This window comes from Morone saxatilis, unplaced genomic scaffold (genome assembly GCF_004916995.1).
Source record: "Morone saxatilis isolate NCDOM2014 unplaced genomic scaffold, NCSU_SB_2.0 Contig14, whole genome shotgun sequence".
Lineage (NCBI taxonomy): Eukaryota > Metazoa > Chordata > Actinopteri > Moronidae > Morone > Morone saxatilis.
The window spans coordinates 20,173,119-20,195,303 of record NW_023339696.1 but is presented as its reverse complement, the minus strand read 5'-3'; the positions used below and the strand labels follow the sequence as shown (position 1 = coordinate 20,195,303).

Genomic DNA, 22,185 nt, shown 5'->3' with positions numbered 1-22,185 from the left:
CTGGACCTTTAATTATTAATTAATCGACTGACTGTCACATTCTCTATATATCAGTATAAATAATGCAGATTGAGAATTAAACTGTTATAATGCTAATGATCACAGATACAACAGATGGTTCGATGTAATCCTCCAACCCTTTCAGCAAATGACTTTTATCGCAGCCACAAACAGAGAAAACACGACACAACAAGTAACCAATGAGAGTAAAGACGTCCGATTAAGATCAACAAAATCCTTCAGCTTAAAGTCCTTCAGTATCACAGTGGGGGGTCTGCGAGGGGGGGGGGGGCATTAACACAGGTTCAATCTCTTAAATTCAAACACAATGTGACGTTTCTGAGGGTCTGGTTCAGATCTGAGGGCGGCCAGAGAGGATCCGGACCCTCCACACTCTTCTGTCCTGAATCCACCACAAGACTGTTTAAGAGAAATTGTCTTTAGCAAAAAGAAAAATGCAAGTTTTCTGTATTTTTCTGCGTTACAGAGGCTAAATGTGAGTCTGTTGTACTTATTAGTGGTGAAATTAAACCGTAAACTGACACAATCTTCTCTTCAAACGATAGCTGTGTCCTCTCCTCTGGAAATTTTTATGTAATATGTAATGTTAGTTGCTAACATTAGCATGCTAGACTAAGTGAGTGAGTGCTAACTGAGTGAAATACAAATTTAATACCAAGATGTGTCCAAAGTGTGACTGCAAGTCGTGCTGTTTATATACTGGATTATAGTTTGTATACGTGGCTGTTACGGTGCAACAAAAGGAATCTAAAGAAAGTTAAAAAAGCCTTTTTTCTGGAAAATTAGACGTATTTTTTTTGTCTAAAAAAAAAAAAGAAAAATAATCTTGTTTTGTGTTCGAAAAGTGATCTAAAATCTGCTTGATGTCACTAAATCGTACACACTGGTCCTTTACAGAGTGAATAATGTTAATGCAGTAACAACCAGGGCTGCACAGTTAATCAAAATATTATCAAAATATGTCAATATTGTGCAATATTCAGATCTCAGAAACTGCAATTTATTAATAATGAGGGTAAAATATGTGACAAACGGCTTTATAATGAAGTACTGTGGTGCTGCAGTTTGGTACAGACTTCTGTCATGTTTTTTATCAGTGAAAATGAACAAAATAATCCCAATATGATGTTTTTAAAACAACAAGCAGCTGCACAAAGTAACGTCTCATATAGATCACGTTTTACGATGGTCACAAAACATGGTGCAACACCGGCTCCTAAATGTCAAACACTGACATTAGAAACATGCCCCAGAGGCTTAACTTGATACTGTGTCCATACATACATACATAAATATATATATAATACATACATATATATATATATATATATATATATGTGGGTATGTATCAGTGAGGAGAAATCAAATGTGAGTCTGTGACACTGACTCAGTCCCACCGATGACCTCATGACGGAGGCGTCCTGAAACAATAGGGGTGGGAGAGGAAACACTCTTTCCTTTGCTCGGCGAACCCGCCCTGAGCAGCCTTTCCACTTCAAATTCCTGACCTCAGGAGTCAGTGAAAGATGAAGGGAGGGCTGAGGCGCTGGGGGGCGGGGGGGGTTACCTTCATGTGGACCAGGAACCACCAGGGACAAATATGTGGCGAGTCTGCAAAGGTCAAGTCACTAAATACTTTCCTTAATAGATGCAGTCAGTCAGAGGAGGGCAGGTTTTAAGAGGTGACTTCATTCCAGACGTTGTGCTCATATTCTCCGAGTCATTTCAATCCAAACCTGCTGTGTGGAAGTGAAGCCATGAACGGGGCCCTTTGAGATGCCGTTGGTTCGTCATCGGGAGCGAGGTTCACTCTTTGTACGCAGCAGCTCTCATTATCATGTTCTGTGGTCGGGTTTCACTTAATGTTTTCCAGCTGTTTTAGGGCTTTAAGAGAAGGAGCCACTTTAAAGGGTCTGTGTCATTCATTCCTTCGTTCATTGATGACGATTGACCCCGAAATCCTGCCGGGCAGAGCTTTACGCCGCGGTTTGGCAGTGTGAGCCGCATGTTCAAACCCCACCGAGAGCGTTTGCTGCCGTACGTTGTTTACTTGTGTATTTTATACATCAAAATGATATAAGACGGTGTTTCTCCACTTAAAATCTCCTTTAACATAAAATTCAATCTGGAGTCTGTGATTGTAATTTGACTAAAAACTCCACATTTTCACATAATTTTAGACCATTATCATTAAGATATTTATTAAAAGATGGAACACAGGTTGTAGTTCAACATTCAGACAATTATAATTTATATTAAGATTAAATATAAGAACAGCTTCAGACAAAGTTTTTCTACTTTGTACTTGTTTTTTTCTTGGTGTTACTCCTCCTCCTCATGTTGGCGACCACATATACGATCTATATGATTTATGTTTAGGACCGGCTCTGTTCGATACAGAAATACTGTTTTGTTATGTTTTATTTCTTTGCCGCTAACACTGATTGTTCTGAAGTGGACGTATGAAACAGAACCGCAGTGAATCCTCTTTCAAACCAACATATTCACTATAAACAGGATGTGACTTCCATTACGGCGCCAGAGGGCAGTTTCATTCACCTGAGAGGCGTCTGTGTGCAGCGTGTCTCTGCCTGTTCGTCCCTCTGAGACGTATCTTTATCCTTCACACCTGAGGGATTCAATCTGGAGTTTGAAGTATTTATTATGTTGAGTATGAGCAACATCCTGATATATGATTACAGATCTCTCCAAGATAGATCTCTGTTTCTCTATTGTTTGTTTTTGTTTATTTCTTTGTTGTAGGTTTTGGTTGGTGTACCGATAGTTTGCTTTTTGGGCCATTGTACATTTTTTATAGTAAATGTTTCCCCAGAGCACACTGACGGATCAGAACCAACTGAGTGATGAATGTGTTCGTTTTGTGATAAATTAAATGTATGTTTTGTCTCCTGCCGGTTCTGTTACCTTTCTTCTGTTGGCGAGCGCCCTCCTGCAGATCCGCCTCCAGCTCAGCCAGCTCCATACCCTGCGGGGTGTTGGGCGGCGTCAGCAGGCAGGACGGGTCCAGAGCCAGGCTCTTGTGGTAGACCAGGTCAGCCTGTCCTGGGAGGGTGTTCTGCAGCTCCAGGCTCTTCAGCTTCTGGGTCAGAACTGCCTCGCAGCTGCTCAGGTCGCCATGAGATCCTCGGGCTTGAGCCGGCTCCGCAGGGGAGGTACAGTCCAGGTCTGCCTCTGGCGAGGAGCAGGTAACCGGGTCAGTGACCACCTGATGGGCCGGATCCTGGAAGACTCTGACGGAGGGCGAGGTCGCAGACTGGCTGTCTGTTGTCTGAGGGACATAAAGTCAATCAATAACACATGTAGAAACATCAAGGTGTCTCATTTCCTGACTGCCACTGGCCTCTCATTATGTTTTTGAGCTCTGGGGTCGGAGAGCTCGTTACCTGTTGCTCCACATCGGGCTCGGCTTGGGTTTCGCCGCGGGGGAGGCGGCGTATGAACTCCTGCAGATGAGCGAGCTGCTCAAACAGAGCCGGCTCCACGAGGGGTTTACCCAGCTCCAGGTGAAACGTGCTGCTGGGCAGGATGAGCGGCGGGTGGTTGTCGAAGCTCTCCAGGATGTCGGCTGCAGGAAGAGAGAGAGAGAGAGAAAGGTCATTACAGCTGTCCAGTGAAATTCAACTTTAAGTAAAGCTGCTGTATTTGGGTTAAAGCCTCGTTAAAAGCGGTAAATAAAGCGCGGACTGATGCAACTGTTGCAGGATCAGTCGATCAGCAGGGTGTAGTCGGTCTGAGAGGTGAACGCAGGTGAGAGCGAGGCGGCTGATTTTAGAGGTAAATGAAGCTGATTGGTGGAGACAGACTGACAGGATTCATTTAGCGGAAGACACTGACCGGGATGAAGGCTCATTAGTTAACGTACCTCTAATTACTGTTACAACATGAGGCTGATCAGATTGATATATAGTAAATTGTGAATTTAAAATAAAAAGTGAAAAAAAAAGCATTGTAAAAGCATTTCTATGGAGGCCCAAAGAGTTCGATATTAAATAAATAAATAAACATGAACAAATTGTCTTAGACATAATAAACATAATATATTTATATAATTAAAAGAATTAAAATGGTATTTCAGATTTTAGAGTTATTTTTTTATTATAGAAATCTTCATTTCAAAAGTTCATGATCTTATTTTTCATTGTTGTATTATGAAATAAAAAGTGACTTCATTGGGAAACAACTAATATGAAAACAATGTTTCACAATAATGTTTTAATAATTTATTGGATTTATTATTTACTTATTTATTATTATTTATGATTTACGTTCAGAGAAAGTAACAAACTGTGTTTTCATTTGACTTAATGATGAATGACTGTAACGAGTTTATAGTCGCAGCACGTTGTTTTATACGATATACACATCACAGACGTCATTCAGTGTTTGTTCTGAGCTTTATGTATCAGGTCATTATACTTGTCAAGAGTTATTTATCATGTAGTTGTGTGCAGTCGAGCATGTCTACTGTCAAGTTTGAACACGCAGGCAACACAATGGATTGTTCTGCTGCAGAGGAGTCTGGTTACTGCAGTTTACAGTAAACAGGGTCGACTCGTGGAAGAAAATACTTTTGGTAACAAAGAACTGGGCAGAAAGCAGCTTCATTATGCATTGTTTTACATTTAAGTGCAAATGCGACCGTCTGCAGAAAAAACTTGACGCCCAAAGTTCGCTGCTAAGTGTGTGAACTGCTCTTCTTGCGTTGGGTAAACTAGCATTTAAGTGTCATATCATGCAGTTTATCCAACCAACAGCTGAGTTTGAAACAACATACACAGTTATCTTAAAGTTAGGACGGCACAATTAATCGAAAATAATATCGAAAATGTCCAAGTGCAAAATCCAAATCACAGACGCTGCTGAATTTTTTGATAAAGGTAAAAGTACTGTAGATGTTTCCCGACAAACAAATCAGGATTTGAATCATTTATTTCAGTGAAAATGATAATTTTTACTAATTACGAATCATATCTGTCAAAAATAATCACAATATGATTTTTTTACAATGTCGTGCAGCCCTAGTTTACGTAATGAGTGAGGGGCTAAAATATAATCAAAAAAAGGTAATTTCCAGGATATTAGGTCTTTTTTTATCAATTTGGAAAACTAGTGTCTAGATTTCCAGGTTTTCCAGGACACAGTGGGAACCCTGTCAAGACTAGCACCTCTTTTAACATACACAGGAAAGGTGAAAGGTCAGCATGTAACATGTGATGTGATTTTAGTTGAAGAATCACGTCAGGTCTATGAAAATAAAAAAATAACTGTGAAAACCACAGGGAGCCACTGGAGATGGCCCCTGATCTACGTCTGTGTCACTCACCCGTCCTGACGGCGTCCTCCGCGTCCTCCGCTGACGGCGTCCATCCGGTGGGACAGGCTTTACCAGAGCTGTACTCCCTCAGCATGTGATGAAGCTGAGCTGGATTCAGGGCGGCAAACTCTGTCCTGAGAGAAGCCCAGGACGCCTGGAGAGACATAAAACGACAAAGAAAACTTATTCTACAATCCTGAAGGATTATAAAAGAGACCCATTGGTTTGATCTTAAGAAGGAGCCACAAAAGCACTTTGTAGTCACTGTGAGAATGACAGGGTGGGAGAAACCAGCATTTTCCCATCATGCTTGTTTCCACATAAGGAAACAAAGTCAGTGCTACTCTCTCATTTGCATGCAAAGTATTTTAAAACCAATTATATGATCTAGTAAATAGTTTTTTGTGCAGGACCAGATGCTGGTGACAAAGCCTCTTGGGAAAATACTTCTGAGTGTGAATGTTTAGAGGCCCTCTCACATTTAAATGTTTATTTTACTCCACTAAAAGGTGAGCGTATCGCGGTGAACGCGGCGTGAGAAGTGCAAACATCATTATCTCAGCTCCTCGGCAGCTCATGAACACTTGAGAAAGATAATGTTTGATCTGTTGATGACCACGGACACGATAAGGAAACAGGTGAATCACCAGCAACATTCATGTGATTATTACAGGACGAACGTTACGTAGTTCGTTCGCTCTGTTTACAGATGAATTGGTGGAAGTCAGACTTTGCCCAGACATGCCGGGGCCACAATAGAAACCATAAGTTAAATGTTGTTTGTTGCCCTGCTCTTATAACACACACTGAGCTCAACACAAGGTGAACCTTAAATGCTGCGTATAAACATTTTAAATCCTCTCTGTTTGTTATGTCTGAGATTTAACGTTTTCGGCAGCTTTATTCTCCTAAAATAACTCCTCAGAAGTTGCTTTCTCCACAACAGCCGGCAAAACAAACGACGCCACATCCCTCGGGGTGTAATTTACAGCCGTGCCACTTCAGGTTTTTTAAAAGCCCAGAACTCCAGATGGAAAACTGAAAATCTGTCGAGGGTGTGTGCTGCTGTTTGCGGCAGCCACGACGTGACCTCATGCCAGGGCAGGGACACAGAAAACCACCAGCTTCCTAGCAACCGTCCCATCCATCGAACAGACATGTTTTTGGAAATAGTAATGCAAGTATTCTATGTTCTATAAGAACATGTGAGTGAGTAGTTGAGCTCAGAATATGAACATATTAAAATAAAGTCCCCTTCACAAACTTCGGTTAACATTGATCCCTTACAGACAAGCTTTGATCTGAAAGCCATATTTTATAATTATACTGTATATAAGACACATACGGGGTTTTATACAGTGTGTATAAGCAGTGTTTTCTATTTATAGCCTTTCTATTTATAGCACATGACTCAATGTCCTCATCTTTTCAGGTGCAACAAACCTGAGAATCATTAAAACGATTCTGACCTTTTGTTTAACCTTCGTTCCTGATCAGTCACACCTGGGTAACTGTCGGGTTATTTGACTCTGAATACCTCCGTGTGTTTCATAACCAGAGAGCTCAGCTTTTCCTCCTGTGGTACGAAGTGTAAACAAGATCTGAATGGGTAACTAAGAGAGCGGTGTGCTTAAGGAGGGATTAAATGTTAAGTTGGCGAGCTACCACTGCGCAGCAAAGTCTAAACAGAAGGTTAAAAGCAAACATAAAGGTGTTGTTCTGGTGTTGTACTGTATTGTTTGAGTGATACAGTCTATTATTCCTGAGCACACACTGAAACCGAGGCTTTAAAATGCATTTACTCTAATGTATTTCTGTGTTTAACTGCATGTTTCCACTCAGATTACATCAGAATAAACAGGATCTAAAGCTGATAATATAGTACAAACATACTGCAGCTAATAGGATATACTTCATATGATTGTAACTTAGATAAGCCATGGCCACGCCTCCACTGGCACCATGAGTCAATCATTACGGTGTATTTTCACTCACTCTGTTCCTGAAGGCCTCATATCTGATCAATGTGTTTCCAAAGCTTCTGTAACCATAAAATAACAGACTTTTATGGCACGATTAGTCATTTTAACCACAAAGTTTGGGAACAACAGGAGTTCGGTTGGCTGCAGTATGAGAGGCTGAGTGAGGTCCAGAAGATGTTTATATGTAATGACTAATGTTGTGTTGACACCTTTAAGACAATGAAAACATTGAGGCTGACGCAGGCGTGACTTTGTGCCCGTGGACAGACGAACAGGAAGGGAGACACAGACGGATGTCCTCTGACCTGCAGGAGGGTTTCTTTGGGTGTGGCCAGCAGATTGACGGCGGCGGAAAGCTTCTGGAAGAACTCAGTGGCCAGATCGCCGAGACCGATACTCTGGATCCAGTCCATCAGCAGGTCCATGTTGGCCCGGATCTGAACGCCTCTGGACCACTGGTAGAACCCAGCGACTGATCCTGAAGAACAAATACATCAAATTAGATTAGATTAGATGATATTGATGTGCAAACAACATAATTTACATGCATGTAATAAAAGAAGTAATAATATTGACGCTATTAGCCCGGTTAAATAAATGGCTGAAACAGGTTTATCTGACCTCTCTCCATGAGGGCGTTGAACAGCGATGCGTTGATGAAGAAGAACAGGTAGGCACAGAGCTGCAGTGAGATGTCTGGATGGACCTGGAAGGCTGTGAGAAGCTTCAGCGCCTCCTTCAGCACCTCCAGGATGCCGCCGAGTCCGTCGGGCACTCGCAGCTGGCCCCCCTCTGAGAACGGGTTTCCATCCAGCAGCCCGGGCAAGGCTGAATACATACTCTGTGGAAGGAGGATGGCGGACAGTTTACAACCTCGGCTGCAAAGACAAGCAGCTGGAAGTCGCACTGAATGAACATCTGATGCATCATGGGAAACAGGCAGTGATAAGGCTGATAATGAAGCATACAGACTTTCATTTGATTCCTGATTAAATCAAGTACAGTGCAAGAACGTTAACAGGAAATCATGTTCTTTTCTGTCTCGTTCAGCGCTGCTATGTATAGAATATATTGACATAATGGCTGAAATAGAGGAAGGTATTCACAGAGCGCTCAGGAAACTGTGAAGGAAAGCTTGTGCCGCACAGGATAAAGAGCGACGGTGGTGAAACTACAAATACTGTTCTACAGTTACACTGTAATTTGAGTCATTTTACAAGCTATTGTAGAAACTGCACGTAAATCCTACAACAGGGATTAAAACCAAACAACACACTGAGAGTTTAAATAAAACATCCTGCGGCCTAAAAAATTTAAATGTCCATTTTTTTATTGCCGAAACGTTTGGCCTCTTCTAGCAGGTGGTAAAAGAGACTTAAAAACAAAAGAAAACCTTTATCAAAAGTCTCATTTAGACATTAATAAAGACATTTTAGTATTAACATAAAACCTGTTGTGTAAGAAAGTTGCTTTTATTTGCGGTTCCAATAAAAATCTGCGGCTATCAGTTTTCAGCTGCTTTCAATCACTGTTTTGTTTCACTCGTTTTAAATCCCCAATAATTATCACTCCTTTATACAGAACTGTGGGCAGCGGCTCACCGCTCAGCACCACACGATAAAGAGTACACGAAGAAAATCGTACATCTGACAACAGCTGGTGAAGAAAACCAGCTTAAATTACAGCACATTGGACCTAAATCTGTCTCATGTCAGGATAAAGTGAAAGTTCAGCAAATATGACAACAAGTTATTTTTATAAAAATGACCTACTGCAGCTTTAAAATGAGACTTTCAGAGATGTAATAACAGATTCTTTGTCTTACAAATGAAAAGTAGAAGTGATGCCCAAAAAAAGCCCCATTGCTTCAGTTCAATTCAACCTTTCTTGGTCCGGTTTGACCACTAACCTTTGGTGGCTATTGTGAGCTAATCATAGCAAACTTTAGATGGATATTGATGTGCAGTTAATTAATGTGTTTACTGACTCGATGACTTTTCTCTTCTTGTGCTGCTGTTACACTGTTTAGCATTTAAAATCATCTTGTGGCCACTGACTACAAGAAGTTTGTGTAAAAAACAAGTGATTTAGATGAATTTTGAGCAGATTTTGTCCTGTTTAGGGAACTTTTTATATGTATAATGTACTTTTAAAATCATTTTTATCAATCATAAACACTTAATAGGCTTCTTTTTTTGTCAAATTCAATGTTTACCTGATGCTTGGTTATTGTTCTATTAATTTACATTTCATCACAGAAGTGAAACCAAATGCTGAGATATCAACCTACTGTATATTTTTTAAGTTTTCTAGCACGCCTTAAAATCAAAAAGGCCTCACGACCCCTTTCGCAGGTAATAAAACAGGATAAAGACTCTTCTGCAAACTCTTCACAATCATCTTACGAGCTCTTTTATTGAACCACCACCTCACTGTGAGCTCAGATCCGGCTCTTATCGTTGCTCCTTCATCTGACACAGTTCTGCCATTGTTTCATATGCATTACATCACCTGTTAGTTACACACACACACACAAACACACACTCTCGCTCTCACACCATGACTAAGATAATGACCTCAGACAAACTGAAAGGGGCCATAAAGAAGACAATAACCCTGCATGCCTGAAGCAACAGGTCAGCTGATAGTTTACAGTGCTGCTCAGCAAATTTAAAGGTGCTGATTGGTTATCATGAGGACAGGAGAGGATCTTTACAAACAGAAAGACTGAAAATAGTTTCTGTATATCTGTATAACCTTCTATGAACCCAGTAATGCAAAAAAACTCACATTTTTCCTTCTTTTTGGTCTCTGCTGTAAAGAAAAATGTTTTTTTATGGATAAAAACTGGCAGCTGTGGTTGCCAGAACTTTAAAAGGATATTAGTATTGTTGATTTTACAGTTAAAGTTGGAGTTTTATTCCATATTTTAAGTTTTTACCATCAAAAGAAACACATAAAAATACCATATGAATGCTTTATAAAGAAAACTTTTTGCCATGAGATATGAGTATGGTTTTCTGTGCTATTTACAGTCTGTCATATAAAAAAGACTTTATTCCATATAAATTCTTTTATAAATAAATGCTTTTGCCATAAGATATGGCTGTGTTTTACTACAGAAATTTGACTTTTTTAGCTAATTTTTTTTACTCTCTTGTGTCTTAATTGGCGGCTGTGATGATGCCATTTTTACTTTTTAAGCTTTAGTCATATTATATTTTTAAACAAGCTTAAGAAAAGACTTTAACAAAAAAGAAGAAGTGAAGAAATGATTCGACATTCAGTCATATTTCACAGGAAATGAACAGAGCTTTTTTTCCCCCCTCTTGACTTCCTTTCCAGTGTTGGGTGTTTCTCTGATGACAGTTTGTCTTCCTCTGCAGGAGACTGCTGCCCATAGCTGTTAATCCTCCCTCTCCTCCCACAGAACAACAGTAACCAGCAAACACATACTGAAATAAACAACACATTGCTTAATAAAAAGAGAAACTGCAATGTATGTGTTACTTCTGTAGTCAAAACTTGTGTAAAATGTCTCTTTTTAAGTTTCAGCTGCGGCACAAGCAATAGAAAAAATGTCTCTGAGTATTCAAAACAAGAGCACAGGCTGTTCCTGCTTCCTTCCCTCCCTTCCTGAAACAGTTACTGTGCAGGATGGTGGTGTTTCTTCAGCCTCTGCTATTAACTGTCTGTGCTGTGATGTCGACGGGATTCTTCATAAACCAGACAGTCTTTAATAAGCAACTTTAACATGGGAAAGTCACGTAAATCTAGCCTCTCTGGGAGTGTCCTGTTGGGCTGTAAAACAGGAAGGTTCACTGTTTTGTCCCAAAGCAAATCCAGACTCACACCAAGATGTATTTTCAGACTCTGAGAAGAAAGTGTGTGTCCAGATTTTAGAGTTTTAAAGGCCTTGGAGTGGTAGAACTTGTATCTGCCTTTGTATCTTTTTCCGGTGGTGTACCCCAGGGGTCCGTCTTTGTCCCCGTTCTGATGTCCTTATACATGCTTCCACAGGGGTTTTTAGAAAATGAAACATACCTTATCATTGCTAAGTTGATGACACAAAGCTGTACAACAGTTAGCCTCAGATAAATGGTAGTAAGACAAAGATCCTTATTCTCAATCATGAATCAATTTTCTCTGGAAGTATAGTATAGTTGACTCTGTCTTCAAATGCCAGAAATCTGGGCATCATTTTTGTTTAAATTTCACTGATAAATAATTACTATTGCAACTCTCTTTATTTGAGCTAACCTGCAGCTACTACTACAATCACTGGTCCCAAGAAGATATCTCCCCAGCATTGGCCTCTCTTACTGAAATAGTGATGTTAAGGTTCTTTAATTAGTTTTTACTGTAAAGCTCTGCATGGTTTGACACCAGTCTACATCTCCGATCTCTTTGGTCCATATTCTAAATCCAGACCCCTTAGATCCTCTGATCAGTTACCCCTACTATTACTGAAATATCTCTGTAAAGCACTCTGACTTGACATAACTCTCAAAAATTCATTAATGCAACTGTGAGACTAACAAAAGCCTTCAGTGGTTCACATAGTGGTTCTCACCAAGTCAGGAGTTCTGGTTTTGTTATTCAAGAAACCGGTTAAACCTCGGAGAGACAAGATTGTCTTTTTGTTTATATTGCAGACAGTGGAAAAGTCTCCCCGCTCACTATCTCACAGGCCTTTCCTGACTGTGAGTCTGTGTTTCCATTCAGTTATTGTGTTTTCTTTCTGGAATACGTTCAATAAAAACAGAATAAGGTGTTTACACGGTCCAATTTCCTGCTTCACATGTGACCGACGCTCAGGTTTTACAGGTCAAAAAGGATGTGAAACATGTCACTTTATGAATGTGCTGTGTGTTAAAGAACACAGTATTTTAATGTGTGTCAGCCAACCTTTGTTAGATAGTAGACGGACTGCTGGAAGGTGAACATGATGACTTCCTCCAGGACCGTCATGGCTTCCTCACAGGCTATCCGAGTGGAGGACATCTCAGAGTCCAACAGACCTGACAACACAAACATAATTTAAAAACAGACACACAACAGCTGTGAGACTCCTGTAATAAAGGCCACACTGTGTTTTAATCCACCTTCGTCCTCCTGGTCCTGCCTCCAGGGCAGCAGCTGAGGGACTTCATGTTGGATGAAGTGCAGCAGTTCGATGGAGTTGGCCATCCACAGCACCAGAGGCTGCAGACCCGGGATCAGCTCCTGCATGCTGAGCAGCTGAAGATGCTCAGGCTGCCCTTCACCGGTGCTCCTGATGTAAAAACACAGAGAGAGACATTTAGCCGATTAAAAAAACTTTAACTAATTATAATAATATTCATTAATAAAATATACTAGTTGTTGTGTCCTGGGATGATAGTTAGTTGCTTGAATCTCATCAAATAATCAAAATATTTTTGTGCACTCTATTTCAAACAAAGTAAAACCATCCAAATGTTTTACTGTGATTAAACTTCCTCTAAAATTTCTGCAAATCAGCAAAATCTTACATGCAAAGTTGAGGAACTTCCCACTTCTGCTCACAAAGCCACTGTTAATTTTAATGGTAATGCTTGTTCAACCAAAACAAGTCAAAAGGTCTGCCATCATAAAGGATGACTCTCCTGTTAGTGCTGAGGTGCTCATAGTTTCCGTATAATGAACCAAACGACCGAACTGTGGAGAATCTAACTGATCTAACAATGTCCAGCACGTCCATATTGACCAAAGTTTAAACATTTATATTTGTGTAGGCGATCAAAGCAGCTTAAAACCTGGTTTTACACATCCAGATCATTTCTATAAATCCAGACCACACTAGTAAAGGAGACCTGTGTCTATGTGCTTTTATTAGAAGCTCATGGTATTAGTAGCAGCACTTGTATCCTCCTGAAGGTACAGTCACATTACACTACTGTCCTTTAAATGTTCACTCCCATACTAAAGCCAACAGAATAAACTTTGATTTAGAGTTTGTTAAATAACTTGGTCACATCCTGAGAGAACAGCTGACACGAGATGATAAAGTAGACACAAAACTCTCAGCTGCCTCTACTTTCTCAGAGACTGTGGGAAGTGTTCTCTTTGCACAACCTGCATTTAAAAAAAACTCTTTGTTTTCTGAAGCACACGGTTGTAAAATCGGACTTTAACTCCTCTTTTATTCAGACTGTAAAACTTGAGGTGTTGTATGTCATAATCTCAGGCAGCAGCTGCTGCTCTTCTCTCTGCAACAGGTCATTGTCGTGTATTTCTGGGACATTCTTGTGGTTTGTCTACTCACGTTTCTGGCTGGATTGCTGCAAGTTCCTTTGTCTTCTCCTGAGAGGATAAACACATAAAGAAAAGTTGTAACTTGACTGTAAACTGCAAAAAATATGAAAAATCATTGTCATGAAAGACATGACTCATTCCTCATTCTCTGAGGAACGCTACAACCGTTACAGTTGTAGTAACACACTTTGTTATTCTCAAGAGTTTTTTTCCTAAATGTTTTCTTTCCTAAAAGTTCTTATTATTGCAATTTTACTATTTTTATTTAATCATTTTTGTATGATTTTATCTTAATTTGATCTCTCTTTCGTTTGTGGCTGGTTCCTTTATCTTACACATAAAGAAAATCTCCATTTCATTCATGCTTTACATCAACCACTATCTATTGATGTCTATTCTCATCCCTACATTTGATTACATTCCTCCCTCACATTTGGGGGAATATAGTACAAAATACACACATTTATTAACAGTTTATTCAGTTGGTCAATTACCTGATGCCAGAAAGAAGGAGCAGAGGTTCATCCTTACCCACATAACGAGTTGGATCTGGCTGGCTATCCGGAGCAGCAGCTGTCTGAAGTGTGTCAGCTGGAACGAGGACGCTGAGTGCTGGATGCACAGGCTCAGCAGGAAAGCAGGCGTCAGCTTTGGTTCATTTCCACTTGCGTCCAACATATCCAAAATCTCCTGAAGGACCCTCTCCTCCTGCTCCAGCTCATAGCTCACCAAAGCCTCTGTGCCTTCCAGGTCCCTCCAGTGAGGCGGTAATGGCTTCCTCTGGAGCCTTTTGACGTTGAGAGCGGAGCCGCACGATAAACACGAGGACGACGTCTTTGCGTCAGAGTTCGGGCAGAGTCTGGTCATCCAAGGTGGAGTCTGGAGGGATCCTGATGTGCAGGTAGGATCCTTAAACATGAACAGGTAGTGTTTCCCCAAGCCAACCAAGTCCCCTGGGTTCAGTTCCACCTCTTCTTTAAGTAGGAAACCATTTCTGGTCACAGGAGCACCGTGGAGGGGCTTCAGCATCGTCAGTGTCTTTCTGTGCTCCCCTGTGGAGGTTGGGTTGTTGGAGTCCAGGCGTCTGACGCAGCAGTGCTGGGGCAACACATCGGGGGCGAAGAGAAGGATGTCGACCTTTAATCTCTCCTCATCCTCTCCGTTACAGTGCTCCCTACAACAGCCGAAGATGGTGGTGGTCCCACTCATCAGGTAGATGACGAAATCCTGCAATAGAGTTTAATTAGTTTAATTTAGGGCTGCAACTTACTAGTTTTTAGGTTAATTAGTTTTCAAGATCCAAAGATTTTCGGTTTACATAAGAAAAAGGAACACAGCAAATCCTCACTGAGAAGCTGTAACTACTGGATGTTTGGCACTTGTGCTTAAAAAAATTACTTAAATATTTAATCATTTGGTCTATAAAATGTTAGAAAATACTCAAGCAACATCTTCAAAAGTCTTGTTTTGTCCAACCAACACTCGTAAATCCAGAGTTATACATTTTCCTATAATATAAGACAAAAAACCCTCAATTCTCACGTTGGAGAAGACTTAAACGATTAATCGATCACCAAAATAGCAGCTGATTGATTTTCTGTCAATCCTCTGGTCAAGGTGAAGGATGGAGGATTGCTTCTCTTGTGTAACATTTTGGAAACAAACCAGCAGTGTGCGTGTGAACAGCAGCGGGGAACGAAATGCGTTGGCAGCGAGAAGCGAGACAGGAATGGAAAGAGCTTACGAGGTGAGACAGTGGTGATGTCCGTGACCTCCGGGACACCACAGTAAGACAATTAGTCATCAATGATACCGTATTCGTCTGTAGCTGTACATCCCTCCTTTGGCTTTGCGCTGACTGACTGTTGCAGAGTAAGATCCGGCCTGCAGCAGCTCTCAGCCTGCACAGTATCCTGCACAGTCAGCAGCCTCCACCAGCGGGGACAAACAACAAGAAAGAGCTTCCTGTTCCTGGGAATGGGCCGGGCTAAAAGCCACAGCCTGGCTCTCTAGTTTACTGTTAAAAATGTAAACTAGTGATTCAAACGGCATCAGGGATATTTCTTTAAATGTGTTCACATGAGGCATACTTTACTCAGAACCCTGATCTACTGGTAAGTGCCGACCTCCCACTGAGTGTGTTTATACACTCTAAGAATAGCTTCTGTGTAGTTTATCCTCCTCTACAGTGTGTCTTCAATCAGGGTTATCTCCTTGTTTAAAACATCCTGAGCAGGTTTACTTCTGACTGCTAGTGAACACTCTGTTCCTTGTCGTTTCATTGGAACACGATGACAGACAGCTCGTCCTGTGTGAGAGTCAACTTTTCTGTTTCCCTCTGAGCCCGCGAAACTGCAGCGGTTCCCAACACTGACGTTGCCAAAGCCTCGTAGAAAAGTAAATGTAGAGTAAAATGTCCAAGCGTCAGGGACAAGAAAACACTAGATTTGTCATAATTGACTTCACTGTTTGGGTTCATTGTACAGTTTTTAATATAACATGAAATATATATAAAATATGTCACTTTAATAAATAATAGAAAAGGGGTTGGGAATCAGTGGTCTAATACAGTGGTTCCCAACCTGGGTGTCTGGACCCCCACTATGGGTCGCCAAAGCCTCATGGGGTGTCGCAAGGCCTTTTTGATTTTAAGGCCTGCTAGAAAACTTAGATAATACACACAATAGGTCAATGTCTCAGCACTTTGTTCACTTCTGTGGATAAAAGTAAATGTCAGAGACAAGAAAACAATGAATTTATCAAAAGAGAAGCCAATTAATTATAACAAATACATAATACAGACAGAGAATTGTATAAAAAGTTCCCTGAACAGGAAATAATATGCTCAAAATTCATCCAAATCTCTTGATTGATGAGTTCCTGCAGTTACTTAGTTCACTGTTTGAGTTCATTGTACAGTTTTAATATAATATTAAACATCTATAAAATATGTCACTGAGTCAGTTTATTAAATGATAAAACCACAGATATACAGGACATCACTTCCTGAGCCTGAATCCATTCTGAGAAATGCACGGTGGAGCTTTGAGTATTTCCTTCCTCTCCACCTGTGTGAACCGAGAACTCATTCTCTGACTCCGGGATTTTCTCCTTGAGGTTCGTAACATAAGACGGTCAATCCGACACTCTCCCGTACTTATTTCCACCAAGTTGTCTCCTGTAAGCTTGTGTTTGCCTTCGCTGGCGCACACGCTGCCAGAAGACTCTGAAGGATAACACTAACTAACAGTTTAATCCAGAGGTTCTCAACCTTTTACCTTTAGGGACACCTTTTCTATCATTGACACATATTTTATTGAATGAACATAGTAACTGCAGGAAGTTTGTGTAAAACGAGTGATTTGGATGAATTTTAAGCAGATTTGTTCTTCTTTCGGGTGAATATTAAATCACAGATGAGTTGTCCTGACATCTTTAGTAACTTTTTAAACAATTATCAGTCTGTATAATATAATGGGGACAGTGGTTAGCACTGTCACCTCACAACAAGAAGGTTGGTGGGTCGTTTTCAGAGAACCGGGGTTACTCTGGTAACCAAAGGTTTTCTTGGTCTTCTATGAAAGTAAATTGAATATTTTTGAGTTTTGGATTGTTGGTCAGACAAAACGAGACATTTGAAGACGTCACCAAGGGCCTGGTTCAATTATAACATCCATGTTTTTACTATTTTAATCAGCCAAGACAATAATAATCATTAGCTGCATCTTTACTTATCTGTTATAAACTATATTATCCACTTTAAACAGCACTTCCTCTGCCCCTCACCTGTCTGTGGCTGTAGCCCTGCAGCAGGAGGAAGTAGGGGAAGTCAAATGGCGGGTGAATTGAGTACTGGGTGGTGTTGTCGTCGCTGCTCTCCGTCTCCTCCTTCTCCATACCGAGCCGCAGGACGTCCTTGTCGGCCTCGGCCTCGGGATCCTCTCTGAGTGCACTCTGCCGGGCCCGGTTGGCCTCCTTCCCCATCGCAGACAGATCCATCTCGCTCAGACTTCTCCAGATCCCGAGTCCGTCCACGTCCTCACCGCTGCCATCCACAAACAGCGAGGTCACTCTGGAGCGGCTCTTCTGCAGCTTCCGAGCCTGAGCGTTGATCCCTGAGAGGAAGAGGAAGTGTGTTAAGAAACTGAGGTTACAAATATTAATATGTTTACAGTATGAAGAACAAACTGTTGCTTCATGTTCATGATAAGACAGTGATGTCTTAGAGCAAAAAAACACTCAGGAAACACCACTTAGAGTCAAAGATGTCGACAAAATATACAAGAAAAACAGATTTCTGTGTTTTGTCAGGAGGTCACAGCTCATCGTTCACATGTCAAGAGACACAAAATCAAAGAAAAGACAACAAATATGAAAGAAAACGGGCCTGAAATGAACCCATAAAGAATTAATCTCTAGAAATTGAGATAAATGATCGAGGAATAACTTAAATGTTGGAGTAGAGCTGCAAGGATCATTCACCAACTATTTTGACGATCAGTTAACTGTTTTGAGTCATATTTTAAGAAGAAATTCTCTGTTTTCAGCTTATGAAATGTAAATATTTTCTGCTTTCTTTAGTCCTCTGTGACAGTAAACTGAATATCTTGGCACGTTGGCGTCTGATCAACATTGTCTGACATTTCATGGACCAAACAACTAATCAATGAATCAAGAAAATGATCGACAGATTAACCAATAATGAAAATAATCAGAGCATTTTCTTTCCAAGATTACACAACTAATTTCTTTGCTAATTCATTATAATTAGTATCTTGTAATTTCTTTTATATAGAAAATGATGAATAGCATGAATAGCTTTTTCCAAAAATGACAAAATAGATGCACAAATATTCCTTCTTACATAAATACATTTAAAATTAGCTCCTTTTATTTTGTTACTAGTAAATAAATTATGTATTTTGGTGCATTTAGAGTTAATAACTGATTTAATTATTTCAGTCTGCACTGTATTAACAGTGTGAAACCTCTGAACAGAAGAATTATTCTCACACATTCTCTCATTAGGCAAACTTTTGGCCAATTAAATAGCCATAAAATCTAAATATTCCCCATCCCTCAGTCATTACCCTCTGACTTTTTTTTAGTATAGCAAAGTAAAACAATTAAAATAAAACCCGTTTAACATTCAACAACCAGTAAATAACTACCAAAACTCCCCCTGAAATCACTCGGCTCAATCAAACACAACCCTTCCCTGGCACCAGTTCAAATGAAAACACAACCAGAGGAAAGGGAGGAAATGTGCGGTGGAAAGCGAGATGTGACCACCTCGTTCTGATACCGAAGGCCGCTCTGTCGACCTGACGTAACACAAACACTATTCAGCTCGTTTGGAGCCATTAAGCACCGTGGAATGTCACCAGAGCCAGCTTCACACCCGCAGCTCCGACCCTCTTATCAGCTGTGGAAATGGGTGTTCTCCACATTGTTCAGCACCAGTGTGACAGACTGGGCTCGGTGCCCGAATTAAACTAAAAAAGTTACACTGAAGAGGCGAAGGACAGTTTGCTCGGGCTGCGAGAGGAGAGGAGGGCGGACCACGAACTGCAGAGGAGGAATCTCAAGAAAGGAAAGTTTGTTTCTGGTGAATGAGTCTAAAACAAAGAATAATCTTTGTCTAACTTTGTCTTAATAAGATATTACACATAATATTGAGCTCAATTATACCAGTAACAACAATGGTTGCATAATATCCCAGCAGAGGAACTAGATTATTTCATTAATTTAAGAGTAAAACCACCACACCTAAATCAGTTTAAGAGAAAGTCGTCTGGTCCCAGTGTTGGAAATGAAGCAGCTGTTTAGTTTTTCATTGTTTTAATAAAAAATGTTAAAAAAGAGAAAGTTTCTGGTTCCTTCATTTAAGATAAAGTCACTGATTTGTATTATGTTTGAAGAAATTGTGTCTTATTGTAAGATTTCTTTGCTAATTATTAATCTAATCTTGAGGTATTGCTTGTCATTGCTTGAAATTAACACAACCTGCTTAAATGTTTGGTATTTTTTCTCTGTTAAAGTCCCAATAAAGTCTTTCAGTAACTAGATTTTTATGCTAGTTTTAAGACTTCTCTTGTTTTACCCCCATTGGAAGATCTGATTATATTTAAGAATACTTGATATGATAGATGGATCTCATGTCTGTACAGTAATTTAGCTTAGCATTAAGACTGGAAACTGAGGGAGGAAACGGCTTTGTTGGCTGAGTGTAAACAACCTTTAAAACTCACTAATTAACACATTGTATCTTGTTTGTTTAATCTGTACAAAAACAAAAGAGTTAATGCGTCATTTTATTGAGGCTGGTTGATGGCAGCGAAGATCTTAAAGCCAAGAAAAAGTCTGACACACGAAACTCGCCCGTAAAAAACAGCAAAATGTTGTTTTTGTACTTCTGTTTTTGAACAAATTAAACAAACATGTTAATTAGAGAGCTTTAAAAGTGCTGGTATGTGGATTTTGTTACCATTAGACAGAACCTACAGCGGCTTCCTCCTCGTTTCCAGGCCTTAAGCTAAGCTAACTATTCTGATGATAAATTAATAATTTTGAGTGAGAACCCAGATGTTTTATCTTGTTTTGTACGAAGCAGCGATCAGCAGGAATCTCACACACACACACACACACACACACACACACACAATAATTAAAAAGCCGGTATCGGTGCAGCAGCATATTGGTCGAACGCTGAGAGAACCACAACAAACTTGCGCCAAAGTCAACTGTCCCCGGTGGGCAGGAAGCTCGCTCTGACAGAAAGAATAACACCGCAGTGGGTCGGCCCAGCGGGGAGAGCTGTTCGGTGCCTGGATGTTTCACGGGGCCCTAATGGGCCCTTGCAATAAAACAAAGATAAGAGAGAGGGGCCGCACTGACCTCCTCTATCCCTCACTGCAGCTTTTGTTTCCTCCTGACCTCTCTTACATGCCTGCCATCTCCCCTGTTCTAGCCGGTGATAAGTGGAACAATGAAGGCTGTTAGGCTGCAATAAGAGCCGAGGATAAAGGCCCCCCATCCCGCCACGACACCGGCCGAGTGATTGATTACCCAGACGTAAGGATGTGAGGGTCGCTGAAGAAGACAAGGTGTTGTATACCTGCTGTTACTGTGTCCCTGTCCTTCAAACTTTGCTCCTCAACGCTCGCTCGCAGCTGGATTTCGAAGCGTCTGGAGAAGCCCTCCTTTGGTTTCCACAGCGACTGCAGCATGAGGGGCTTCTCGTGGTCTCCCACCACCCGGAAACACTCCCTCTTCCACTGGTTGTCTGCGCCCGTCTGGCCGATCACGTCACAGAGCACGTAGTCGTTGGCGTCTTCTTTTTCCAGACAGTACCTGAAGAACAAAAAGTGTAAGTTCAGACGAAGAGGTCGATATAACAACCTGGAGGTACAGGTGGGGTTCACTTTAACACATTGCCCAAAAGATGGTTAACATCAGCATAAAGTGGGCATGTTTGTAAAAGGGGAGACTAGAACCCATTTTCATTCAGATATCTTGAGGTCAGAGGTCAGAGGGATCCCTCAGGTTCAATGGATCCTCAGTTCTTCCAGACTTAAATCTTCTTGCTGTAACTCTGTCAGACGTAATCTGGCTCTACACCAGCTAAATGCGACCCCCTCTCCTCACCTCTCCAAGGCCTCCTTCACCAGCTCCTTTGCACTGGACTGCGTGGTGGCCAGCACGCTCTTATAGTTGGTCCCCTGACAGATGTCGCTGCCGAAGACCTTCAGGATGCCGGGGACAGACATTTGACTGGACAGCTCAGCCGGGTCGTCCGCAGCCTGCAGGTCGCCGGGGAGGCTCCCTCCGCCCGGTGCCTGGCCGCGGCGTGCAGCGTCACGCAGGTTGGGGCTGTGGTTGAAAACAGTTGAAAGCCTGTTATTGTGGCGGCGGATTTTGCTCTTGGCTGGCTGCCGGACGCCCACGCTCTCCGTGGAGCGGACGGTGCTGTCCGAGTTGTTGGACCTGAGAGGGAACAGAGGAGACGGTGAGATAACGAACACAATATCTTTAATTTAATTATAATGATAGAATATATATGGGAGCTGGTCTGACTGTACACAGTGATTTATGGGTAAATAAAAGGCTAGAACTGTGACCTCCAATCTGAACTAGTTTTTTTTCATTTATATCTAATAATATCTCACATTATATTACTATAAATATTACTTTTGGCACTAAATATTTATGTCCAGTGTGTAAAAACTTTATCTCCATTAAATGTGTCCCACATAAAGCAAAGAGGAAGTGGTTAATGAACTTTATAGAAGGTGTCAGTACTCTAATTACAGGAAATAAAGACACAACAGAACTAAAATACACCTGTAACACCTTTTTATTTGCCTTTATTCTGCATTTCATGACTAAAGGTGGTTAAAAAAATGAAAAATTATGTTTTTGGAGGAAACAACAACAAGGCAGTTCTGTAATGAAACAGTTAGAGACATAAAACCAGGAAATAAAGACGCTTAAATACTAAAATAAACATGTGTAACACCTTTTAAAGTCTTTTCTTAAAGCCTCTTTGTAATAACTTTTATATTAAATACA

The 22,185-nt window shown here is 40.9% G+C and overlaps 1 protein-coding gene across 1 annotated transcript in view; it reads right to left on the bottom strand.

Annotated features, from left to right (window-relative positions):
- Nucleotides 1-21,600, bottom strand: part of si:ch73-281f12.4 (RA_Radil_like and Myo5p-like_CBD_Rasip1 domain-containing protein) — a gene marked incomplete at its 5' end in the record, with an annotated part of 28,285 nt that extends 6,685 nt beyond the window's left edge. The window contains 12 exon segments of the mRNA XM_035655380.1: nucleotides 2,947-3,310; nucleotides 3,426-3,607; nucleotides 5,366-5,510; nucleotides 7,644-7,816; nucleotides 7,960-8,179; nucleotides 12,247-12,359; nucleotides 12,444-12,613; nucleotides 13,625-13,662; nucleotides 14,146-14,841; nucleotides 17,401-17,729; nucleotides 20,732-20,967; nucleotides 21,262-21,600. Coding sequence (XP_035511273.1) covers nucleotides 2,947-3,310; nucleotides 3,426-3,607; nucleotides 5,366-5,510; nucleotides 7,644-7,816; nucleotides 7,960-8,179; nucleotides 12,247-12,359; nucleotides 12,444-12,613; nucleotides 13,625-13,662; nucleotides 14,146-14,841; nucleotides 17,401-17,729; nucleotides 20,732-20,967; nucleotides 21,262-21,600 — 3,005 coding nt within the window.
- Nucleotides 21,601-22,185: the final 585 nt, after the last annotated feature.